Consider the following 20,803-nt stretch of genomic DNA (forward strand, 5'->3'; position numbering starts at 1 on the left):
GTTTCAGAAAGAACCATAGTATTTGGAAAGTGGTCACTCAAAGGATTTTTAGGAACCTCAAATTCTTCTATGGTAGATCCCATAGATACTGACATTAATATATAGTCTATTAGACTTGTTAGACCTCTACCATTGAATGTGGGCTGGAAAGGGACTGATGGAGTCTTTATTTCGTTAGCAAAACTTAGCTCTAGTTCTATCATGACTTCGGTCATTTTCTCTCCTGCATTGGAGTGTATAAAGTGTGTTACATTTTTATCAGCCTCGTCCCTAATGCCACACTTATCGTTATTGCTGTTCCTACATAGGTGGAGATTAAAATCTCCCCCCCAGATTATCGTACACGACTTTTTAAAATTTTTTGTGCGTTGTTCTTGTAATACTACAGAAATCTCTGCGAGAAGAGTGATCAAATCAGCCTGAGGGAGATTATTATAGAAATGTACTATTAAGTATAGTTTTTGTTTAGTGATCTTTAGAACTATGACCTGGAAATTGTCATCTATTCTTAGAGGAAGTATGTCATCCACAGGCAGATTGTTTGTAATATAGGTGGCTAAGCCACCACTATTTCTACCAGAGGTTGATTTCTTTGCAGGTGACCAGAATGTTTTAAAGCCCGCTATGTGTATTGGCCTAATAGCCCAGGTCTCCTGAAGGCAGAAAAAACCGCTCATGTTAATCTGGCTCAGGAAACTGGGATTTGTCTTTTTTGCAGAGAGGCCTGCAATGTTCCAAAATGTAAAATGTATGTGAGGTAGTGAGGGTAGGATCAGCTGCAGTGGTTGTTTCAACTATAGGATCTACTGCTTCCAAATTAGTGGAAGCCAGAAGTACAGTCGTCAAAACGTCTGTCTCCTGATGTTTTATTGTCAAATGGTTAAGTTTATCAGGGGTTAGTATAAACTGTTTTACCATTTTATCAGTGATTATAGATGATGGTATCACCCCTATTTCAGAGAGTTGTGGAGATTCCCAGTTAGAGTGAGGGCTGAGGAGTCAATCATTAAAGTCAAGCCCAGAAAGAGCGTTAAATCTATTATACGTGGGAATATTATAGGAGGTAGCTGGTGGCAGGGCCACTTGCCTCCATCGATTATCTCCATTCTCTTGGTATGAAGTTACAGATAGATAAGGATGAGTAACAGAGGGTATGTGTGTTTGGCTCCGATGCCATTGTACCGCACCTGTTGGATAGAGAAACTTGGGGTTCTGATGAAAGGTGGAGGTATACGTGTCAGAGGGGAAGTACCTTTCTTGAAATGGATTAGTAAGATTGGGTGGGATATTGTTGTTTGTATTTAGCAAATGCCTATAAAAATAACCTAATGGAAGAAGGGTTGTATTGAATTCCCATGTAGAGGGTGGAGGGTCCTTGGCTAATGTCTTTTCGGCCCACTGAGGATTCCTAAAGGTAATCGCTACGCAATCCCCCTCAAATTTTTTCCGTAGGGGGCATATCCAACCTACTCTTTGGGTATGGGTGATTTCCCCGGCACATTCCATTGGAAAATTGCAATTCAAGCTCAGCCAGTGTAGAATCTTATTTTTCAGAGACGAAGTAGTTTCACTCTGCTCTTGTTTAAGTGTCGGTACGTTTACCAATACAATGACATAGGCTCCACATTCAGGGGGGAGGGTAATACGTGAAGGGATCTGTCTTGACCTGTATGGTTGTTCGTACGGTGTCTTAGGCTGCTGGGTCCTAGCAGCCGAGTAATTGGATTGGCTAAGTGTCTGTGATCCCTGTTGGGGTGCTATGTGGATCTTCCCTGACTGATTGTTGGCAGATTGAGTGTTCATGTTAGCAATGGGAGTAGAACTATTAGATGATGAAGGTTTGTTTACAGTGGATGAATTGTTAATAGAAATCTTCTGTTTCGGCACAAGTGCTGGACCAGGGATAACTTTTGGTTGAGGAATAGTTGTTTTGGTAATATTTACTTTTGAATTTGGAGGTGCAGCTATATTTTGGGGAACAGTAGATGTTTTTTTCCTGTTCAGGGATACTAGTTCTTCAATTTGTTTCTCCAGTCGAGCAAGCCTAGTTTCGACCTGTGACAAATAGATGCTTAAAAGATCCCCGATTCGTTCAATCAGATGGTCGGTGCCTATAGTGGTCTCATGCTTATCCCTGTGTTTCTCCTCTATGTTTGTGTCTGAGGCCCCCTAAAGTTTGATGTATTACATTAACTGTCTCTTTGCTTTTCTGCTCTCTCGCACGTTTGCGCTTCTTAGAGGCCCGAGATGTCGCTAGAGTCGTTTGCTTGGTTTGTTTTGGGATTGCGCCCCCTTGTATATTAGCGGCATCGTTTTCTTGGGTATCATCCACAATCTCAGGTGTTAAGCCCACATTGAGGGGTGGAGATCTTTCTAGATCACTACTTAAATCACAGTTGGTGCTGGAGTCTGACACTGATAGATCGACCTCATTTGTTAGTATACAGAGGTCATTTTGGGTTTCATGAGTAGGAGCTGGATGTGTTGTTCTAGAATTACCTGGGGTTGTAGCGAATTTAATACTTCCTAAAGAGGAACGTTTAGCAATACTCAAATCGCGTGATACTCTTCGCTGCAGTAATGAAATGCTGAGATCGATAGCATCATTTGTTCTTGTTATAAAGCTATCTATTGGGCCTATAACTGAAGCTGCTCCTGCAGCAGTCTTACTTCTACTACCTCTCGTGGTCATCTTACAGTTTGTAATATTAAAACAGTTAGATAGTATAAGTTGGTAATCTATATGGCCCACAATAGATGTCTATGACTGCACCCTAGGTGCACAATTGTACATCCAACCAACTCTGCAAAGAAACTGGAACAAAATCACCACGGACCAAATCTCCGCATCGCTCCTTCTAAACACCCCAGCCCACTCTTCTAACGCAAACGAAGCCGCCGCCAACCTCACCCTATGGTTATCCAACACCGCCGACACCTTAGCACCACTGAATAAACGTCAAAGCAAACCTGGCAGCAAAAAGGCCTCATGGTTCAACGATGATCTTAAGAAGTCCAAGAAACTCTGCCGCTCCCTTGAAAAGGCCTGGAAAAAAGACCCAACCACTAGCACCAAGGACGCCTTCAAAAACGCCACCCGCACTCACCACCAACTAATCCGAAAGGCCAAGAAAACAGCATTCAAGGATCGACTTGACAACAACGCCCACAACAGCAAGGAACTTTTCAACATCGTCAAGGAATTTTCCAATCCCTCAGCCAACTCCAACGACATCACCCCCTCTCAAGCCCTCTGCGACTCCCTAGCCTCATTCTTCCACAACAAGATTGCAGACATCCACAACAGCTTCGACAACCAACCCGGAAACCAACCCAACCTACCATTTGCTGAACATTCTCCCCCCGTGAACACCCTTAACGACTGGAACCCAATCTCCACTGAGGACACCATCCGCCTGATGAATTCCATCCACTCAGGATCCCCCACAGACCCATGTCCTCACCACATCTTCAACAAAGCAGACTCCGTCATAGCACCGCACCTCCGAGACGTCATCAACTGCTCCTTCAACTCCGCCACCTTCCCGGAAGACTGGAAACACGCTGAACTCACCGCCCTTCTGAAAAAACCCACAGCGGACCCCTCCGAACTCAAAAATTACCGCCCCATCTCGCTCCTTCCATTCCCGGCCAAGGTCATCGAGAAAGCTGTCAACAACCAGCTCGCCGCCTTCCTCGAAGCCAACAAATCCCTCGACTCCTCACAATCTGGCTTCCGAGCAAAACACAGCACTGAGACCGCCCTCATCGCAGCAACAGACGACATTCGAACTCTACTGGACAATGGAGACACAGTCGCCCTCATCCTCCTCGACCTCTCTGCAGCATTCGACACAGTCTGCCACAGCACTCTTTTACAACGCCTCAATAACATCGGAATCCAAGGAAAAGCACTTGAATGGATCACCTCGTTCCTCACCGGAAGAACCCAGAGAGTCCGCCTTCCACCATTCAAATCCGAGGCCACTGAAGTCATCTGTGGCGTACCACAAGGATCCTCACTCAGCCCCACCCTCTTCAACGTATACATGTGCCCCCTCGCGGCCATCGCCCGCCAACACAACCTCAACATCATCTCTTACGCGGATGACACTCAACTAATCCTTTCTCTCACCAATGACCCCAGCACCGCCAAAACTAACCTACACGAAGGAATGAAAGAAGTTGCCGAATGGATGAAACAAAGCCGTCTGAAACTGAACTCAGACAAAACTGAAGTCCTCATCTTAGGTACATCCCCCTCTGCATGGGACGACTCCTGGTGGCCGGAAGCCCTCGGAAAAGCACCCATCCCGACAGACCACGCACGGAACCTAGGCGTCATCCTGGATTCTTCACTCTCAATGAACAGACAAGTCAGCGCCGTATCCTCTTCCTGCTTCAACATTCTTCGCATGCTCAGAAAAACATTTCGCTGGATCCCCACCGAAACAAGGAAAACAGTCACCCATGCTCTGGTCACGAGCCGACTGGACTACGGAAACACCCTCTACGCAGGCACTACCGCTAAACTCCAGAAGAAACTCCAACGAATCCAAAACGCCTCAGCCAGGATCATATTAGACATCCCGCGCAACGAACACATCTCTGGTCACCTTAAAGACCTCCACTGGCTACCCGTCAATAAGAGGATCACTTTCCGACTGCTAACCCACGCACACAAATCACTCTACGACATCGGACCAGAATGCCTCAACTCACGACTGTCCTTCTACACCCCCTCCCGCCAACTACGTTCTTCCAGCCAAGCCCTCACCACTGTACCTCGCATCAACAAGACCACCATGGGAGGCAGATCCTTCTCATACCTGGCTGCTAAAACATGGAACTCACTCCCCGCTTACCTTCGCCTTACCCAGAACCACCTAGCATTCAGAAAGCAACTTAAAACGTGGATATTTGACAAGTAATCCTTCCCCCCTTTCTAAGCGCCTTGAGACCCTCTGGGTATGTAGTGCGCTATATAAATTCTCTGACTTGACTTGACTTGACTACAGTACAACAAGTGTGTAATACCCTACTTGATCAGCTGGGTAAGATGTTAAGGGTGGGGACCCAACCCGACCTTCCTCGTCCTCGGACGGCCGCAGACGGCCCGCCCTTTGCCCGGGCTTCGTCCGGGCGTCCCGCTCGCGTCCCGCATTGCGGGCGTGCCCCCGCTTTGTAGCGCCGCCAGGCGCTCACTGATGACGCGCTCCAATGCGCGGTAGGAATGCCCCATGGGAATCCGAGTTCCTCTCAACTGCGGCCGCTGATGTGATTGCGGTGCGGCGTCAGGAGAACTCGGCAGGTGAAGATGGATTGGCGGGAGATCTGCGCGGGTCTGCTCTGGTCGGTGGAAGGCAGGATAGATAGCAGGCAAGTCTCCTGGGTCACTCAGGGATTTAGTTCACGGACCCTTCCTTTAACTGTGGTATACCTTGAAGAAATCACAAGCCTATACTGCAAACCAATGCGATAGTGGTGAGTAACTTGTACCTGCTCTGTTCAATATATTAGCACCAAGCACGTCCGTCCAAAACCGGGGAAAAAACCTCATCTGTATTCAGTGTTGTTAAAAAAAAAATCCCTAATCATGTATTTAGTTTTCAAAGCATTAATCTCCAGCCCCCGCTTCCCGCAAAATGCCACAAAACCATCCAGAACTCGTTGTATCCCCATTGGGGATTTGGACAGCAGCAGGGTGTCGTCCGCAAACATGATTGCAGGCACCTTGCTGCCATTAAGCCTTGGGGCGTCAATATCATTAATCCTAGTTAGATGGACGATTACCCCGTTGACAAAGAGGCAGAACAGTGTGGGTGCGAGCACACAATGGGGAATCCTGCTGAAAGCGTCCCGTTCCTACCACACCTGACCCGTGCGAAGTTTTCTTGGTGGAGTCTATTCAAGAGATCGAGTGGAATACCCAACTCCGCTAGCATGGACCACAATTTATATCTTGGCACCAAATCGAATGGGGCACGCAGGTCTTCGAAGACCGTATATAAGCTGCCGCCTTCGATTATAGCAGTTTTCCAGAATAGGAGGTTAAGACAAAAGATCTGATCCGTTGTTGAGGTTTTCTTTCTGAATCCTGCCTGGTAAGGGCTCAGAATAGAAAACTCTTCGATCCAATCTTGGAGGCGATCTAATATCAGTCTCCCGAATAGCTTTTGTGACACATCGATGAGACTGATGGGCCTGTAGTTGGCTGGTAGCAGAGGTGAACCCTTCTTATATATAGGGACAATCTCTGTGCACAGCCAAGTACAGTGCACCTCCAGGCCCCTCAGTACGGCATTGAAGATCGTCAGGAGGTAAGGAGTCCATACTTCTGGCTCTTGCTTAAAAAGGTCACCCAGGAGCCCATCCAGGCCTGGTGCTTTGCCAGATGCCAGCCCAAAAATAGCAGCTCGGACCTCTTCCTCGACAAAGAGGTCCCCCTCCAGTTGTGGGCCAATAGTTGGCAATGGGTAAGTTAAGGCCCCAACTGTATCCACATCAGCTCCCGAATAAAGGGCTTGAAAGTGTTCTTGCCAAACCTTGGCTGAGATATTTGGTTCGATGGCCGAGGGTGGCTCACCGGACCCCGTATTTACAATTCGCCAAAATTTACGGGAATCCCTAACTGCTATGTAAATGTATTGATTCTTAAAATATCTCTGAAAGTAAATCTGCTGCAATCCTGTCATCACCAAACGAATGCTGTTGAAAGCTGATATGGTAAAAAAAGTTTATGCTTTCCAGGTATAAGAACAAATGGGTTGTCCTGATGTACCAATGACAGAATTGTTATTAATATTTGTGGGGGTTATGTATAGCCAACCATGGTGGTAGGGCACAGGTTGAAGAGTACATTCAGGATGCCAAAGCACTTTCAATCAATCAATCAATCAATCATAACATTTGTATAGCGCACTACTCACCCGTGAGGGTCTCAAGGCGCTGGGGGGGGGGGGGGGGGGTGCTTCTACTGCTCGAACAGCCAGGTCTTGAGTTGTCTCCTGAAGGCGAGATGGTCCCTGGTCAGCCGCAGGTGGATGGGGAGGGAGTTCCATGTCTTGGCTGCCAGGTAGGATAAGGATCTTCCTCCGGCGGTGGCTCTTCGGATGCGTGGTACGGCGGCGAGGGCGAGACTCATAGAACGTAGCTGGCGGGTGGGCGTGTAGAAGGTCAGGCGGTCGTTGAGGTACTTGGGGCCTAGGTCGTGGAGAGACTTGTGTGCGTGGGTGAGGAGCCTGAACGTGATCCTCTTGCTGACGGGGAGCCAGTGCAGGTCCCTCAGGTGGCCGGAGATGTGGCTGCGTCGGGGGATGTCCAGGATGAGTCGGGCGGAGGCGTTCTGAATGCGTTGGAGTCTTTTCTGTAGCTTGGCTGTGGTTCGGCGTAGAGGGTGGATCACTGCTGCTGCTAGCAATATTTGCACAGGCTACGGGAAATAGCATAATTTACACAAAACATAGGGGGATAATTGAGATTCTAAAAGAGTTTTTATGCTTATGTTTTTTATTTAAAAAAATGAAAAAGCTGAAGCTGGATAACAACCATAATTTAATACGAACCACCAGTGAGAAGGGGGAAGATTCACTGTCTGTCTTTAATAAAAAGGAAAATCTAATATAATGAGATGTGGATTTATAAATGTGGAATATTTAGTAAAACACTCCACAGAGATTAATCTGATGCTAGAAACTGAGAAGTGGGATGTACTGTTAGAAATGGAAACAAGGATTTTTCATGACTCGGCCATAGAACTACAAGGCTGCTGTGAAATCCTGGCACTGCAACAATTAGTGGCTGACCTCACACACCAACATGGCCACACCTTGGGCCTTATTTTTTTCACCAGAGTTATTCGTTTTATTGGATGACATTATACCCATGTGTTACCGCCATGTGTTAGTGGTCTTTCATATTAATATAAAGAAATTAAACATCCGGAAATCACAATGAGACAAGGAAGAGCCTGGCATGAATTGAAAAGGCCATCACATGTAAAGTTGTTTGATTAAGCCACATTGTTTGATCACAGGAGAAGAGTAGAGGATAAATATGAAGCAGTAGTGGAAACAATTGTAGAAACACTAGCTAGAGAAATAACTTTGAAAAACACTAAAACTGGATGTAGACCCTCAGCACCGTGGTACAGTACACTATTAAAAACATATAAACAGGCCTGAAAGAACCTGGAAAGAAGGTGGTGCAGCTCCTATTCAGATTAGTACAAGAACGGCCTAAAGAGCTCCTTAATGGAATATAAGAAGGAGGTCTGCGGGGCAAAAAACAACTACTCTGACAATACAATTCTAAAAGCCCCTAACAGTGGTAAGAAGGTTTTTGCTATCATGGCAAACTATCTAACCCAGAGTGTATGAAGCAAGTAATTAAACCCTCACAACCTCAATGTAATAATCTTACAAAATTCTTTGAGAATAAGCTCAAAAAGATACTTGAGGATTTTAGAAACACCCGACAAATATTAGCCTAGAAGATACTCAAACAGATGTGTGAAATGAAACTCCAATGACGGTTCCACTTAAGAGGGATGCCCCCAATTTGGTGGATACTCCTGCCAGTCATTTTAGCCAGCTAGATTCTTTTGAACCTATGACTGGGCATTGCATTTGAGTAATAGCACTCTCCGCTCATCTGGGTAACCGCTGGATCCTTAACCATTCAGAGTCCCGAAGGACTTGGTGAATTAATTAGTCCCCCTGCTACTACAGATGTGTAATCAGTCACTAAAATCAGGTATTGTCCCACAGACCTGGAAAAAGGCTATAGTAACCCCCCTACTGAAGAAACCCTCTGCGGACCCTCTGGTCCTCATCAACCATAGGCCAATATCGCTTTTGCTCTTTCTTGTACAAATCTTAGTATGTTTTTGGAGCACAAAATTGTCCCTTCATCTGGAAGATCAATATTTCCTGGAGGAGGACCAGTTAGCATTCAGACTAGGGCACGGTTTGGAATCTGCTCTGCTTCTAGACATAGATGAACTCCAGATGAGGATGGACAGCAACTAGTCAGGTATGGTTAATTTATTCAATCTATCAGCTGTTTTTGATACGGTGAATCATAAAAACCTACTGGCAAGACTAGCCAAGATTGTAGTCAATGACACAGTACAGAATTGGATGTGGTTTTACCAGTCAGATCGCTGTCAAGTGGTCTCTCTGCCTCCATACTGTTCTTACTTTAAAGCCATCGAACATGAAGTCCCACAGGGATCGGCACTAAGCCCAATTCTTATTAACATTAAGATGAGGCCTCCAATAACACTTATCAAATCCCATAACATTAGGCTTCTGAATTACGCTGATGACACACAATTGATTTTGTCAATTGAAATCAATTAGCCAGATGTTCTGGAGTCCTTTCAAAACAGTATGAGTGACATTGCCAATTGGCTACATAGGAAGTCCTTGAAATTCAATGGGGACGAAAATGATTTTCTCTGTTTCCCAGCTAACAAAATCCCATGAAATTCCCCTTCAACTTCTAGCCACTGACATATAAGAATGAGCTAAAACAATCAGACATGGTGCTCAACATGGAGGTCGCCTTTGTCAACAAACTATCCATGGATAGCCAAGTCAATAAAGTGGCAGGCACTTGCTTTGCACTCCTCTGAGGCTTAAGGAAATGTCTACTGATGCTGCCCTCCCAAGTAAAAACCTTGATTGTGCGAAGCATGATACTAAGTAGGCTTCACTACTTTAACGCCCTGTTACTTGGAGTATGGGAATACTTGGCAAAGAGATTGTACCAAGTGCAAGCTTCAGCTGCAAAGCTGGCACTAAACAGGCCAAGCAGATCTTCTGCTTCTAGAGCTATGAAGGAACTCCATTGGCTCTCAATAAAACAAAGGATAGCCTTGAAATCTTTGTGCATATTTTTTAAGGCACTTCCGAGATGCCATCATTCAGCAACTGCAAACCTAATTTGTATTGCACAATTCTGTATAACAAGACTGGGTGGTGGAGCCTTTGTGGTCAGAGTGGCTCAGCTTTGGGATAATCTCCCAGGCACCTTAAGATCTGTAACAGACCTATTGCACTTCAGAAAAGCCTTACAATCTGCCTCTTTCCTGTTTAACTCCATGGCATCTGGCCAACTTTCTTAATAGAATTTTGCTTCTTGTCTATATAACGGTTCCCATTGCCAGGACACCTTTAATGCAGCAGTACACTTCATAAGTGTTATAAACAAAATAATAAATAAATAAATATGCAAACGGTTCAATGAAAAACAAATGCAACTTCCTGCACCCAAGAAACAGTTTTGGCCTGCCCATATTAAGCAGAGCCACACTCTAAAGCATGAGTCTCTAATGTTGGTTCACAAGGGCTGGACCCATACCTAATTTTTAGAACTTCTATTTACTAGGTACATTTTTATTTGGGTTCGTATGTGTAGGAATTATATATCCTGAAAATGTGGCATGGATTATGCCGCCGGGGACCAACCAGAAAATGTATGGTTTGCTTCTCTTATGTGTATATTGCAGTTTAAAGTCCCCTTTGAGGCATAGGTGGTCCTACATCAGTAGAGTAATCACAACTCTACCTAAACTTAACTGCACTGTGCACACATACAGATCTATGGTTTTCCATCTTTAAGAAATTCAGCAGTAGGACGTGTATTGTTGCACGAGTCGCATCTTTGCAGGTATATTACTAAGTCATGCTGAAGTTTAAAACATTGCATTTTACTAAATGCATAATTATATGCAGGGTATAGTTACACATTCGTGGAAAGGCAGTTACATTGTGCAATTATACATTTTTTCTTTCCCCACAAAAAACATCTTGCATTCCCCTTACAGGTCACAAAGTTTGTTTGTTTTCCTATACCCTTCTTCCCATCTTAGAAGGGATTTTCTGCAGGCTTTTGTAGGAATACATCTCTTACAGGGTGGGTAACAGTCAGATAGGAGTTTGTGAATGACCATAAACTCAAAAGGTTAGGGATGTTCAAAAACCCTAAAGGAAAGCCACACTTTAATATGCCCACTTGTCACTTTGTATGTACCATGTTCTGTGTGTTTTCACTCATTCTGGTGGATCTAACGGGTCCAATCAGCTTTCATCATAGATTGCACTGCTTTAGTGGGATCACTAAACACTCAAACAATAATGCAGGAATGTTTTGGCTACAAGATTACTTATCCTTATGGTGCATCTGTAATTAAACATGTGAAGTCTAGCTGCAGTTTTGACCCACCTAGAGTCAGGCAAGGCTTCTCCCCGGAAGCAGCAGTAGGGTGGCAAGGGGGTAGGGGAGGGAGGTACAGTAACAGACACCAGACCAGACAGAGAAGCAATTTTGCCCAAGATGGAGATGACTACCAACAATGATTCATATGGAATGCAATTCCTAGCCTTATGGATTTCATGGGTGGCTGCAAAACAAGAGCTCATTGTGTTAACAGAGGCTGCAGCTATGCCCTCGTTACATATGACCCTGTTTATAGAAGTATATGCAGTACCTCTTGTTGTCACATATATTGCATTCAGGAGTTTGGTGACTAACCCTGAATCCCTGCTAGTTTCTCCTCAAACATTTTAGCAAGTCAAACCTGTTAACATTTATCAGGGTAAAAATTGTAATTTCTAGTCCATATTAATTTTGCTGCATAAAGTTCCAAAATCTTCATGTTAGTCCTGTGGTGCCTGGCAGGGAACGGGTGGGGGGACAAAATATTTTAAAAGAAAACACTTACCTCCTCACGCCTTCTCTTCTCCCCCATTACTGAAGATTCAGGAATCACAAAGGATACCCTGAGCCAATCATAACGCTGCAATCCAGCTTTGTGGTTTGCATGAGCGCCACAGTTGGGGCACAGACTGGGACAGGGAGCCTGTGCATGTTCCCCAATCAGGTTGTAATACAGCCTGGGTGGGGAATATGCAAAGTGTGCAGGACCGTTTGGCCGGGCGAGACGGCCAGCCAAGCAGCCCTGCGCACCTAGTGTGCACAGTCCACTCCTCCTCCCTGAATCCTGTCCCGCCCTGTCCTTACCCAGCCCTGCAGAAATTAAATTAAAAATGATAATAACTTTGTTATCATCATTTTATTTCTCTTTTCCACTGCTCTGAGAGCAGTGGGGCGACGCTCCTCCGCCTTAGAGGAGGAGCCGCCCCTATGTCAGTCCCTATAACCAGGGATAAACTCCTAATTGGGACTTATTTAACTGAACTGATAAATGCCAACTAGAGGAGCCAGCTTTATTAAATCTGAAGAATATGGGCCCAAACACCGGGCCACTGATAAAGGGGGCATAAGTACTTGAGACTTTAATACATTAATCCTCATGCACACCGTAGACATTTAATGTTGCTATGACATATGCAACACCTCAAATTAGTCCTTATATTCTAGCCAACAGCAGATTGCAAGGTAGGATTTAAAACCTTGCACAGTTACAAGTCTCCAGAAAGCAATCTACGTTTGGCTAAAAAGCCAGGACCGACTGAAGCTGTCACACACACCAAGGACGCACTCTAGAGGAAAGGTAAACAGGTCATTTGCAGTATGTGTATGGCACTAGACAGCCATGCTATTGCTTTGATAGGCTGAGGGTTTACCTCTTCTGCTGTCTCTTTTCACCTTGGTTGGTTCTTCATAGTCACCGCCCCAATTGTATTCCACTGGCATGGAGATAGGTCGTAGCTTCCCTGGAAAACACAAGCAAACTATGTGCTGTTTTTCTATTAATCAAGAGACAATACTTCATCTTTGCTTTACTCGTTCCAATACTCCGAAAACAAGTACAATTATCACTCATTATCTTTTTTTTAGTTTATGCAGTTTATTGGCAGAAGCCAAGATGTGTGCTTAATAGTGTAATTGAAAATCATTGCGGGTTAAAGGTGAGGAATTTAGGCCTGCATTAAGGATGTTCTTAGGCTCGGGATGAAGTCCAAGTATCAGGTTAGAGTTAACAACTGTAAATCATATTGTTGCACTTTTGAAGTATATTAAAGATTAGTTTGCACCTTAACAACATTATTCATATGCATGGCGATGTATCTTTACTACCGCTCCACCGCTTAAAATTTGTACCACTTTCAATTTTGTTTGCTATTGACCCAGCTCGTTTTCCATCAGTTGTTCGAAACCTGATTATTTTATTTATCTCCACCTGTTCATTAAAAGACAAAAACCCTTTAATCTACACCTACAAAGACATACACTGAAGAAAACTCAATAATGTAAACTATGGTTATGTTGCCTACAGAGCTACATCGCCCATGCATGCATGGTTTTCATTTCCAGCAGTGACTGTTGCATCAAATGCATGTGATTCATGGGGCTACAATTGATGACTTTTATGTTCTCAAAGACGAGCATAATGAAGAGTGGAAGTAGAAATAATGTCAGCTATGAATGTGGCAATAAGGTGCATCATAGATTCAAGGTTACCCAGATAGGCTGTTTTGCCCATCTCACATCCACATTGTCCTGACCTCCTTCACCCCCAACGCTTCTGCACCCCCTCATCATACCCATTGGAATTACCCATCCCTCTGTGGCAGTTGAGGGATTCAGGCACCTAGGCACTGATCGAAAATAATAGCAACATATTTTTAGCCAAGCTTCAGTTATCTGAATGAATAATACAAATGGATAGATACATTAGGCCAAGGAGAACAAACTAAACAAACAGCATTAAGCAGGCAGAGAGCCCAAAATGCAGGGATTGGTCATTTTAATGGATGAGCAACTACACAATAGTGAAAATAAAGGTCTGAAGCCCTAAAATTTCATGACTTAAATTTTAGTCAGAGTCAGAGCAAAAGTTCAGATACTTACATCTGTTATACTACAGCACCTCTAACCTTTCCGCAAGGGCAGAATGTGATTTGGTTAGTACACTTCACTTAAGTCGTAACGTACAATTTGTTCTATTGGGAAATGCTTATCTCAAAAGGTCCTTAATGAAAATAATAGAGTTTGTACCATGGCTCCTCGCTTAATACCAAATATTCCGAGAATGCTACAGCCTTGCCAGTTTTCAAGGTCATCCAACTTGCAGGTAAACCCAATTCTATGTCAGGAGCGGAGGCTTCTGATTAGGCTGTTCTTTCTCGTTTATTTCCACTCCAGCAGCCATAAAAGGTATAAACAGTAATAACAAAACCACATTTCCCATGAACATCAGGGAAATTGGAAACAGAAAAAGTCTCGCACATTGACCAATCCCAGGTCGTGGCTCCTCATAACTTCCCCTTCTGGTACTCTATCTTCCTCTTTCTTATCTGCTCCAGCAGCAGACAGATGAGTGCCTTTTGTTTCTTGTGTTTTTTACTGAATGTTAGAACATACGTTCGATTTTATGCTTATAGTTCGCAGTCTACCGCGTTGGGTTACGTGGGGCGACTGTGAGTGAGCCGCGGGAGCGTTCGCCGCTCCTTTCGCGGTGATATTCGTTTCCGCTCTGTGCGCGGGCGGCCTCCGGCCGCTAGGGGACCGCGCGCCTGTGCTGCCGCTCTGAGGAGCTTGACCCCCCGCATCGTGCGCTTCGTACCTTCCGTCAACGAAGAGCCCCAACGGTCTCGCGGGTAGTGAGGGAAGTTCGGCGGGTTCTGTGGGCAGCGCTGTCGGCAATTGGTATTACAGAGCCCTGCCCGGAGCCTGAACACCCGCGCTGCGGGTAAGGTTGTTGCTTCGATTTGGGACCGGCCCGGGCAGTTTTGTGTGCCTCATAACAGAGGCTGGTGGGTCCCGACTCCATTTGTTTTGACCCCGCGACTGCGTTAAGTACTTTCTATCCGGGCTTGGCCCACCTCAACCCCTATACTACCTACATGGAGTACGACGAGTACTATGCTGAGGAGGAGGAGGAGCAGGTTATCTACCTTCCGGTGGACATGGATTCCTCCTTGTGGAAGGCGGTGACGCGGGTTGTCGAACCCTTAGAAAAAAGGATTGAGCAGCTTCAAGCCCAATGCCAACCCTCTGGACATGGGGCGGATGCTCTAGGGCGACAGGACCCCACCCCCCCGGCCCAAGCTTCCACCTCTGTGCCGGACCCCAAGAGGAAACGCTCTGTTGACACGGGGGTGGACGCGGACGCTTTCTCGCACCTCAAGAAGGCCTTCCTGGAGGCTAAGACCTCCGACGCCCCTTCTACCTCGAAGGCGATTCCGGCTGCTGCTGCAGGGGATGATCATGGTGACGGGGATATAGCTGACCCCGACGAGTCTCCGCACACCTCAGACGGGGATGGAGAGCCCGATAATTCGTGGTCCTCTGCACAGACCACTCAACCCTCCCTTCCGGACCCTAGTTCTGATATGCTCAACCCTGATGAGCTTCTCCACCCACGCTCGTCTCAATGGGTCCCCGCGCCCAAGGTGGCGGCCTACATGGCGGCCAGGCTGCGCAAATCAATTGACCAGGAAGTGCGTAGCTGTCTCTGGGCCGAATGCCCGCGCCCATCATTGGAGGGCAAAGTTGCGATAACACCGGACATCGACCCTAAGATGTCTACGTTTCTCACAAAATTCGTCAAAGATCCCAAGAAGGGTATCGACCGATCGTGGAGAGCCTGCCAAGATAAGCTCTTGGATGCGGCAGGTCTCCATGCGAAAATCCTCGACATGGCGGAGGACGCCAAAACCTCTGGTTCACTGATCTCCCCGGAAATTCTGTCTGGCTGGGCGCAGAGAGCAGTAATTTTGGATGGGGAGCGCGTTGCGGCGCTGTCTCTACAGGCGGCGCGTGGTCGTCCGCAGAATTAGGCCTGCACATCAATTGCCTGGAACTAATGGCGGGCTCCTTCGCGGTGCGGTGCTGGACGAAAGAGAAGCTCCGATGTTGTGTCCTCCTGAAGATGGACAATGTGGCGGCAGTGCGCTACATCAATCATCTAGGAGGGACCAGGTCCAAGGCGTTGTCCGACCTGGCCCGTTCCCTTTGGGAATACTGCCTAGCTCACGAGATTTCGTTGTCGGCGGAACATCTCCCCGGCTCTGCCAATCTGGTGGCGGATTGGTGGTCCCGTCACTGGAGGGACACGAGCCTGTGGCGACTTCGCCCGGATGTGTTCGAAGCGATCAGGGACAGATGGGGTCCGTTCTCGGTGGACCTTTTTGCCTCGAGGCTGGACGCTCAACTGGAGCGCTACTTCAGTTGGCGCCCGGACCCGGAAGCGGCGGCGACCGATGCCTTCTTGCAGGACTGGAGCAAGGAGAACGGCTATGCGTTTCCCCCCTTCGCGATGATCATGAGGTTGTCTGCCCAAGTGCGGAGGCAACGAGCGGACCTGGTGGTGATCACCCCAATCTGGAAGTCGCAAGTCTGGTTTCCAGCTCTGATGGAACTTTCTTGGGATTCTCCAATCCCTCTACCCCGCGTTCCAGATCTCCTCAGGAATCCTCAGGGGAACCCTCACCACCTCCTGTCCACAGGCAGCTTGTGCCTGATGGCCTGGCGGGTTACAGGAGACGCTGGCAAGTCCCGGGACTTTCGGAGGACGCTGCGGCGCTGTTGGCCAAATCCTGGGCAGACAGCACCAACAAACGATACCGGTCCACATGGGCTAGGTGGAGTGGTTGGTGTCTGCGACTCCAAATTGATCCTATGGGGGCGGACGTTGTCCACATCCTTAACTTCTTAGCTTCCCTGTCAAGGGAGGGCCTGGCTTACAGGTCTATTAACACCTTTCGTTCGGCCATCTCGGCGGGTCACATTCCAGTTGATGGGAAGCCCGTAGGCGAACACCCCCTGGTTTGTAAGTTGCTGCGGGGGGTGAGACTTGCGGTCCCACCGCAACCTCGCTACTTGACTCTGTGGGATGTCAATAAGGTTCTTAACCTGTTTCAGGGCTGGCCGTCTAATAGATACTTATCCAGGAAACAAATTTCGGCCAAGTTGGCAATGTTGCTTTGTCTGATTTCCTGTCGTAGGGTCTCGGATGTCAGAGCCTTGGACCTTACGGGTCGCATTTTGTCCCCGGATGGGGTGACCTTCCTTCTTTCGAGACGTACTAAGTGTGACTCTCGTTCGATTTCGTATCCTGCTTTCCCAGATGCTCCAAAGCTATGTGTGGTTCGGGCTTTAAAGGCCTACGAAGTAGCTACTGTTGATATACGCCCACAGGCCGTCAAACAATTGTTCATTGCTCTTACTAAGCCACATGGAGCGGTTTCATCCCCTACTATTGCGCGCTGGGTGCGCTGGGTTATGCAGGAGGCCGGCATAGATACTTCTCGGTTTGGAGCCCATTCGGTCAGAGGGGCCATGGCATCTAAGGCGTTTTCCCTGGGGGCTCGCCTGGAGGACATTATGAAGGCGGCCGACTGGTCGTCAGACTCTACTTTTAAAAGGTTTTACTTTAAACCGGTGCCCTCGCTGGCTTCTGTGGTAGTCGACAAGCTTTGAACTAGCCTAATCAGAAGCCTCCGCTACTGACATAGAATGAAAAATTTCCTAGCTAATGTACAGGAAAGTTTCAATTCTATTAAGGAGGCGGAGGCGAGGATTAGCCCACCCTGTCTTCTTCGAACCCTCCCAGAACTCTACGTTGGGTCAGTAAGTAAAGTCTTTATTGCAGTTTCCTACATGAATGCGTTGCATGTTGATTCTCATGTCGCATCTCAATTGTTGAAGATCTAGAATGCAATTATGTCGTTCAATGTTGCACAGTGCTATTGCCCATGAAGTGCATGGTTCATTTCTTGATGCCTTACCCGGTCTTCTTGTGCCGTAGGTGCGGAAGCAGGCAAGCAGGAATGATGGATTTATTCTTGTGGCAGTGTCGCAGGAAGAAAGAGGAAGATAGAGTACCAGAAGGGGAAGTTATGAGGAGCCACGACCTGGGATTGGTCAATGTGCGAGACTTTTTCTGTTTCCAATTTCCCTGATGTTCATGGGAAATGTGGTTTTGTTATTACTGTTTATACCTTTTATGGCTGCTGGAGTGGAAATAAACGAGAAAGAACAGCCTAATCCTCGCCTCCTTAATAGAATTGAAACTTTCCTGTACGTTAGCTAGGAAATTTTTCATTATCTGGTATGCAACATATTTAGAAGTATTTACACTTATGCAGTTGCTTCAGTTTCTGATACTTTATCTTAAACCTCTGTCACTGTGAAGCTGATCTCACTAAGTGTTTGCCTTTGGTTGTGTGGTAGCTATTGAAGATGAAGTATTATTTACTTTGTTAACTTCCCAATAGAGGTGTAAAAGGCAAGCTCCAATAGACAGAGCAGCTGGGTCATTATATCAATCTTAGGAAGCATGCTCATTGGAGTTTTATTTCAAATTACTACAGCAATAAACAGCTTAATCCTAGTTGATGCTTCTTTTGACTGCTTGTGTGTTCTCTCGATCTCAATCAGGTTGATTAGGAAGTTCAGGGTAAATCAGATGCTGAGCATTTTCTCAATTACTTTTGATATAAATGCTTTAGTTGGACATATCTGTCAGGGGGAAAAATAAAATGCTGTGCTATTCATGGCTTTAAAGAGTTTGTCCCATCCTAATATACTTGGCTAACTCTAGTGGGTGTCTCAGCAGTCAAGTTACATGAAGTATACCCTCCTGGCAAGAATCTATCAGTCAAAGCAGAAATCGATTTCCTGGAATGTTTGTGCTTGGTATTCTGCTAAAGGTTTGCAGACACCTGTGTAGGTTGTTTCCAATTTTTGATGGTTAGACCTTCACTGCTGGCACTTGTGCTGTCACCTTGATGTGTAATCTGACAAGCTTGAATTGATCCAATTGACTCTAACTTGGTTGGGGTCAGAGTCTGCATGGGGTGAAGGGTTTGCAAGGTGCTTGAATTGAGGCTTGTATTTCATCCTGGTGCCTGAGAAGACAGGAATGGAGTCACAAGTGACTTGCTCGGGGTAATGACACCCTTACCAAAGTCTTCTGCATTGTGGAAGAATCTATTCAGCACTATTTTTGGCAATTGAATGAGCATGGCTAGAGGCTTAATTAAAAGCAGAAACAGTCCCATGCTGGACTGAACAGCTGGAACATCTAGCATAACATTTGGGACCAGAGCAGACATGCAGTATGTATTTTGCTACTCAGGATTCGACATTTCAAGAAGCCCTATGAAGATTTAAGAGGCTTGTGTAGGAGCTTGTGTACGAGCCTGAGTAGGGTCAAATCAAAAAGTCCTTTATTCGGTATTTCAGATAAAAAAACACCATAAAAGTACATATAAAATTTAGATTTTAAAATTTGGATAAAAGGTCATTTATAAAATAGCAAAAAGTTAATAAAAATATTCAATCAATAGTGTTACAGCGTGGGACAAAACATGTTAAAATACAATGTGCAAATTTCATAATATGGGATAGGAGTTTAAGCTTTACACTGTAAGTGAATAAAGTGCCTAGTCCAAGTTTTGCCTATGCTTAACACAAAGCTTCAGAAATTGGGCTACATTTTTAGCAAAACTTGGATTTTTGAGAAATTGTAATGCAAGGTAAGCTGGACGGCATCTCCTAAGGCCCAAAATTCTTAGCAAAGGATTCAACCAATGTTTTCTAATTTCTATGTAAAACTTACAGAAAATCACTACATGTATTGTTGATTGCGGCGAGATGTAATCGCTGGGACATAACATCAGGGCGGCTGACCAATCATTTATTGTTGGGAAAGACACCATGCGGTGACAGATATTCAACCTAAAGCGTGTTAATAAAAAATGTCAAATGCACTTAATTCAAATGATAGATAAGGCTGCATTACTAGAGTGGTTTGGATAGCTAGCGCATGCTGGACAGTAGGTTTAAATGCATCTGAGGACAGCCGTAGTTGTTCAAGGTGAGATGGGCATAGTTTTTTTAAACTCTTTTTTTGGGATTTCTGAGATTGACAGGGGGGAGTTGTAATACTTTGTCAAGCCTAAGTTGTTGTAGAATTTCCTGACATAGTGCAACCAGCCTATCGTATGACCGTACTCCAAAGAAAGACAGTCTTGCAGTAGTGTGGTTTTGGTGGAAGTCCAGATGCGATACCACAGAAGGATTGGTTGGAGCTTGGCGATGTCAATAAGATGTGATAAGCCCAGTTCCAGATGGCAGCTATATGTTGAAGTACTACGGGGTACTGCAAGGAGGTACCTCAGGAAGTTATTCTCAATCTTCTGAAGTGAATCTACCTTGCAGTAGCCCCAAATTCCCGCTCCATAGGTGGCTATGATTATACATTTTGCCCTGTAGATGTTAATTAATTCCATAGAGGGACTTTTCCCTAGCCGCTGTGCGAATTTAACCAGTGCAGCTGTTGCCCTCGTGAAGAGTAGTTTTCTTGTTTTAATAGCCTGCTTCCAGGAGCTTTTGTCATCTATTAGTACACCCAGGTAGGGATAGGTAGGTGTTCTAATTTGTTATTATCAATGAAAATCTCCCTGGACTTCTTCGCACTGGGTCCATTAGACATGACAAACGTCTTTTTTAAATTTACTCTAAGATCCAGCTCTGCCATGAAACAATGGTATCTATTCAGGGAGCGTTGGAGTTCAGCTGGGGTTCGGGCCAAAATCCCAGCGTCATTGGGGTATAAGAGGGCAGGGGCGGGGCGTTGTTAATCATGGGCAGATCCCGAGACCCCTCCAGCATGGCACGCTCCAAACCATTTGTGTTTAAAGTAAAAAGAAAGGGCGCCATGACACTGCCCTGCCTCACTCCCCTCCCCACGCCAAATTGAGCCGCGAGTTCATCGTTCTTTCCGAACCTCACCCTGGCTGTTGCATTAGAATATAATTCCCAGATGACATTTAGCAGCAAAGGCTCCACTCCCATGTCGGACAAGATAGACCACAGTTTGGAA

The 20,803-nt window shown here is 45.8% G+C and overlaps 1 protein-coding gene across 2 annotated transcripts in view; it reads right to left on the reverse strand.

Annotated features, from left to right (window-relative positions):
- The window catches only part of CNKSR2 (connector enhancer of kinase suppressor of Ras 2), a 1,783,347-nt gene that overhangs the window by 610,478 nt on the left and 1,152,066 nt on the right, over window positions 1-20,803 (reverse strand). For both annotated transcript variants that reach the window (XM_086934554.1, XM_086934553.1), the window contains one exon: window positions 12,594-12,683. In XM_086934554.1, the coding sequence (XP_086790680.1) occupies window positions 12,594-12,683 (90 nt within the window). The remainder of the gene's footprint in view (window positions 1-12,593; window positions 12,684-20,803) is intronic.

Source organism: Lissotriton vulgaris, chromosome 8 (genome assembly GCF_964263255.1).
Source record: "Lissotriton vulgaris chromosome 8, aLisVul1.2, whole genome shotgun sequence".
In the NCBI taxonomy this organism is placed as follows: Eukaryota; Metazoa; Chordata; class Amphibia; order Caudata; family Salamandridae; genus Lissotriton; species Lissotriton vulgaris.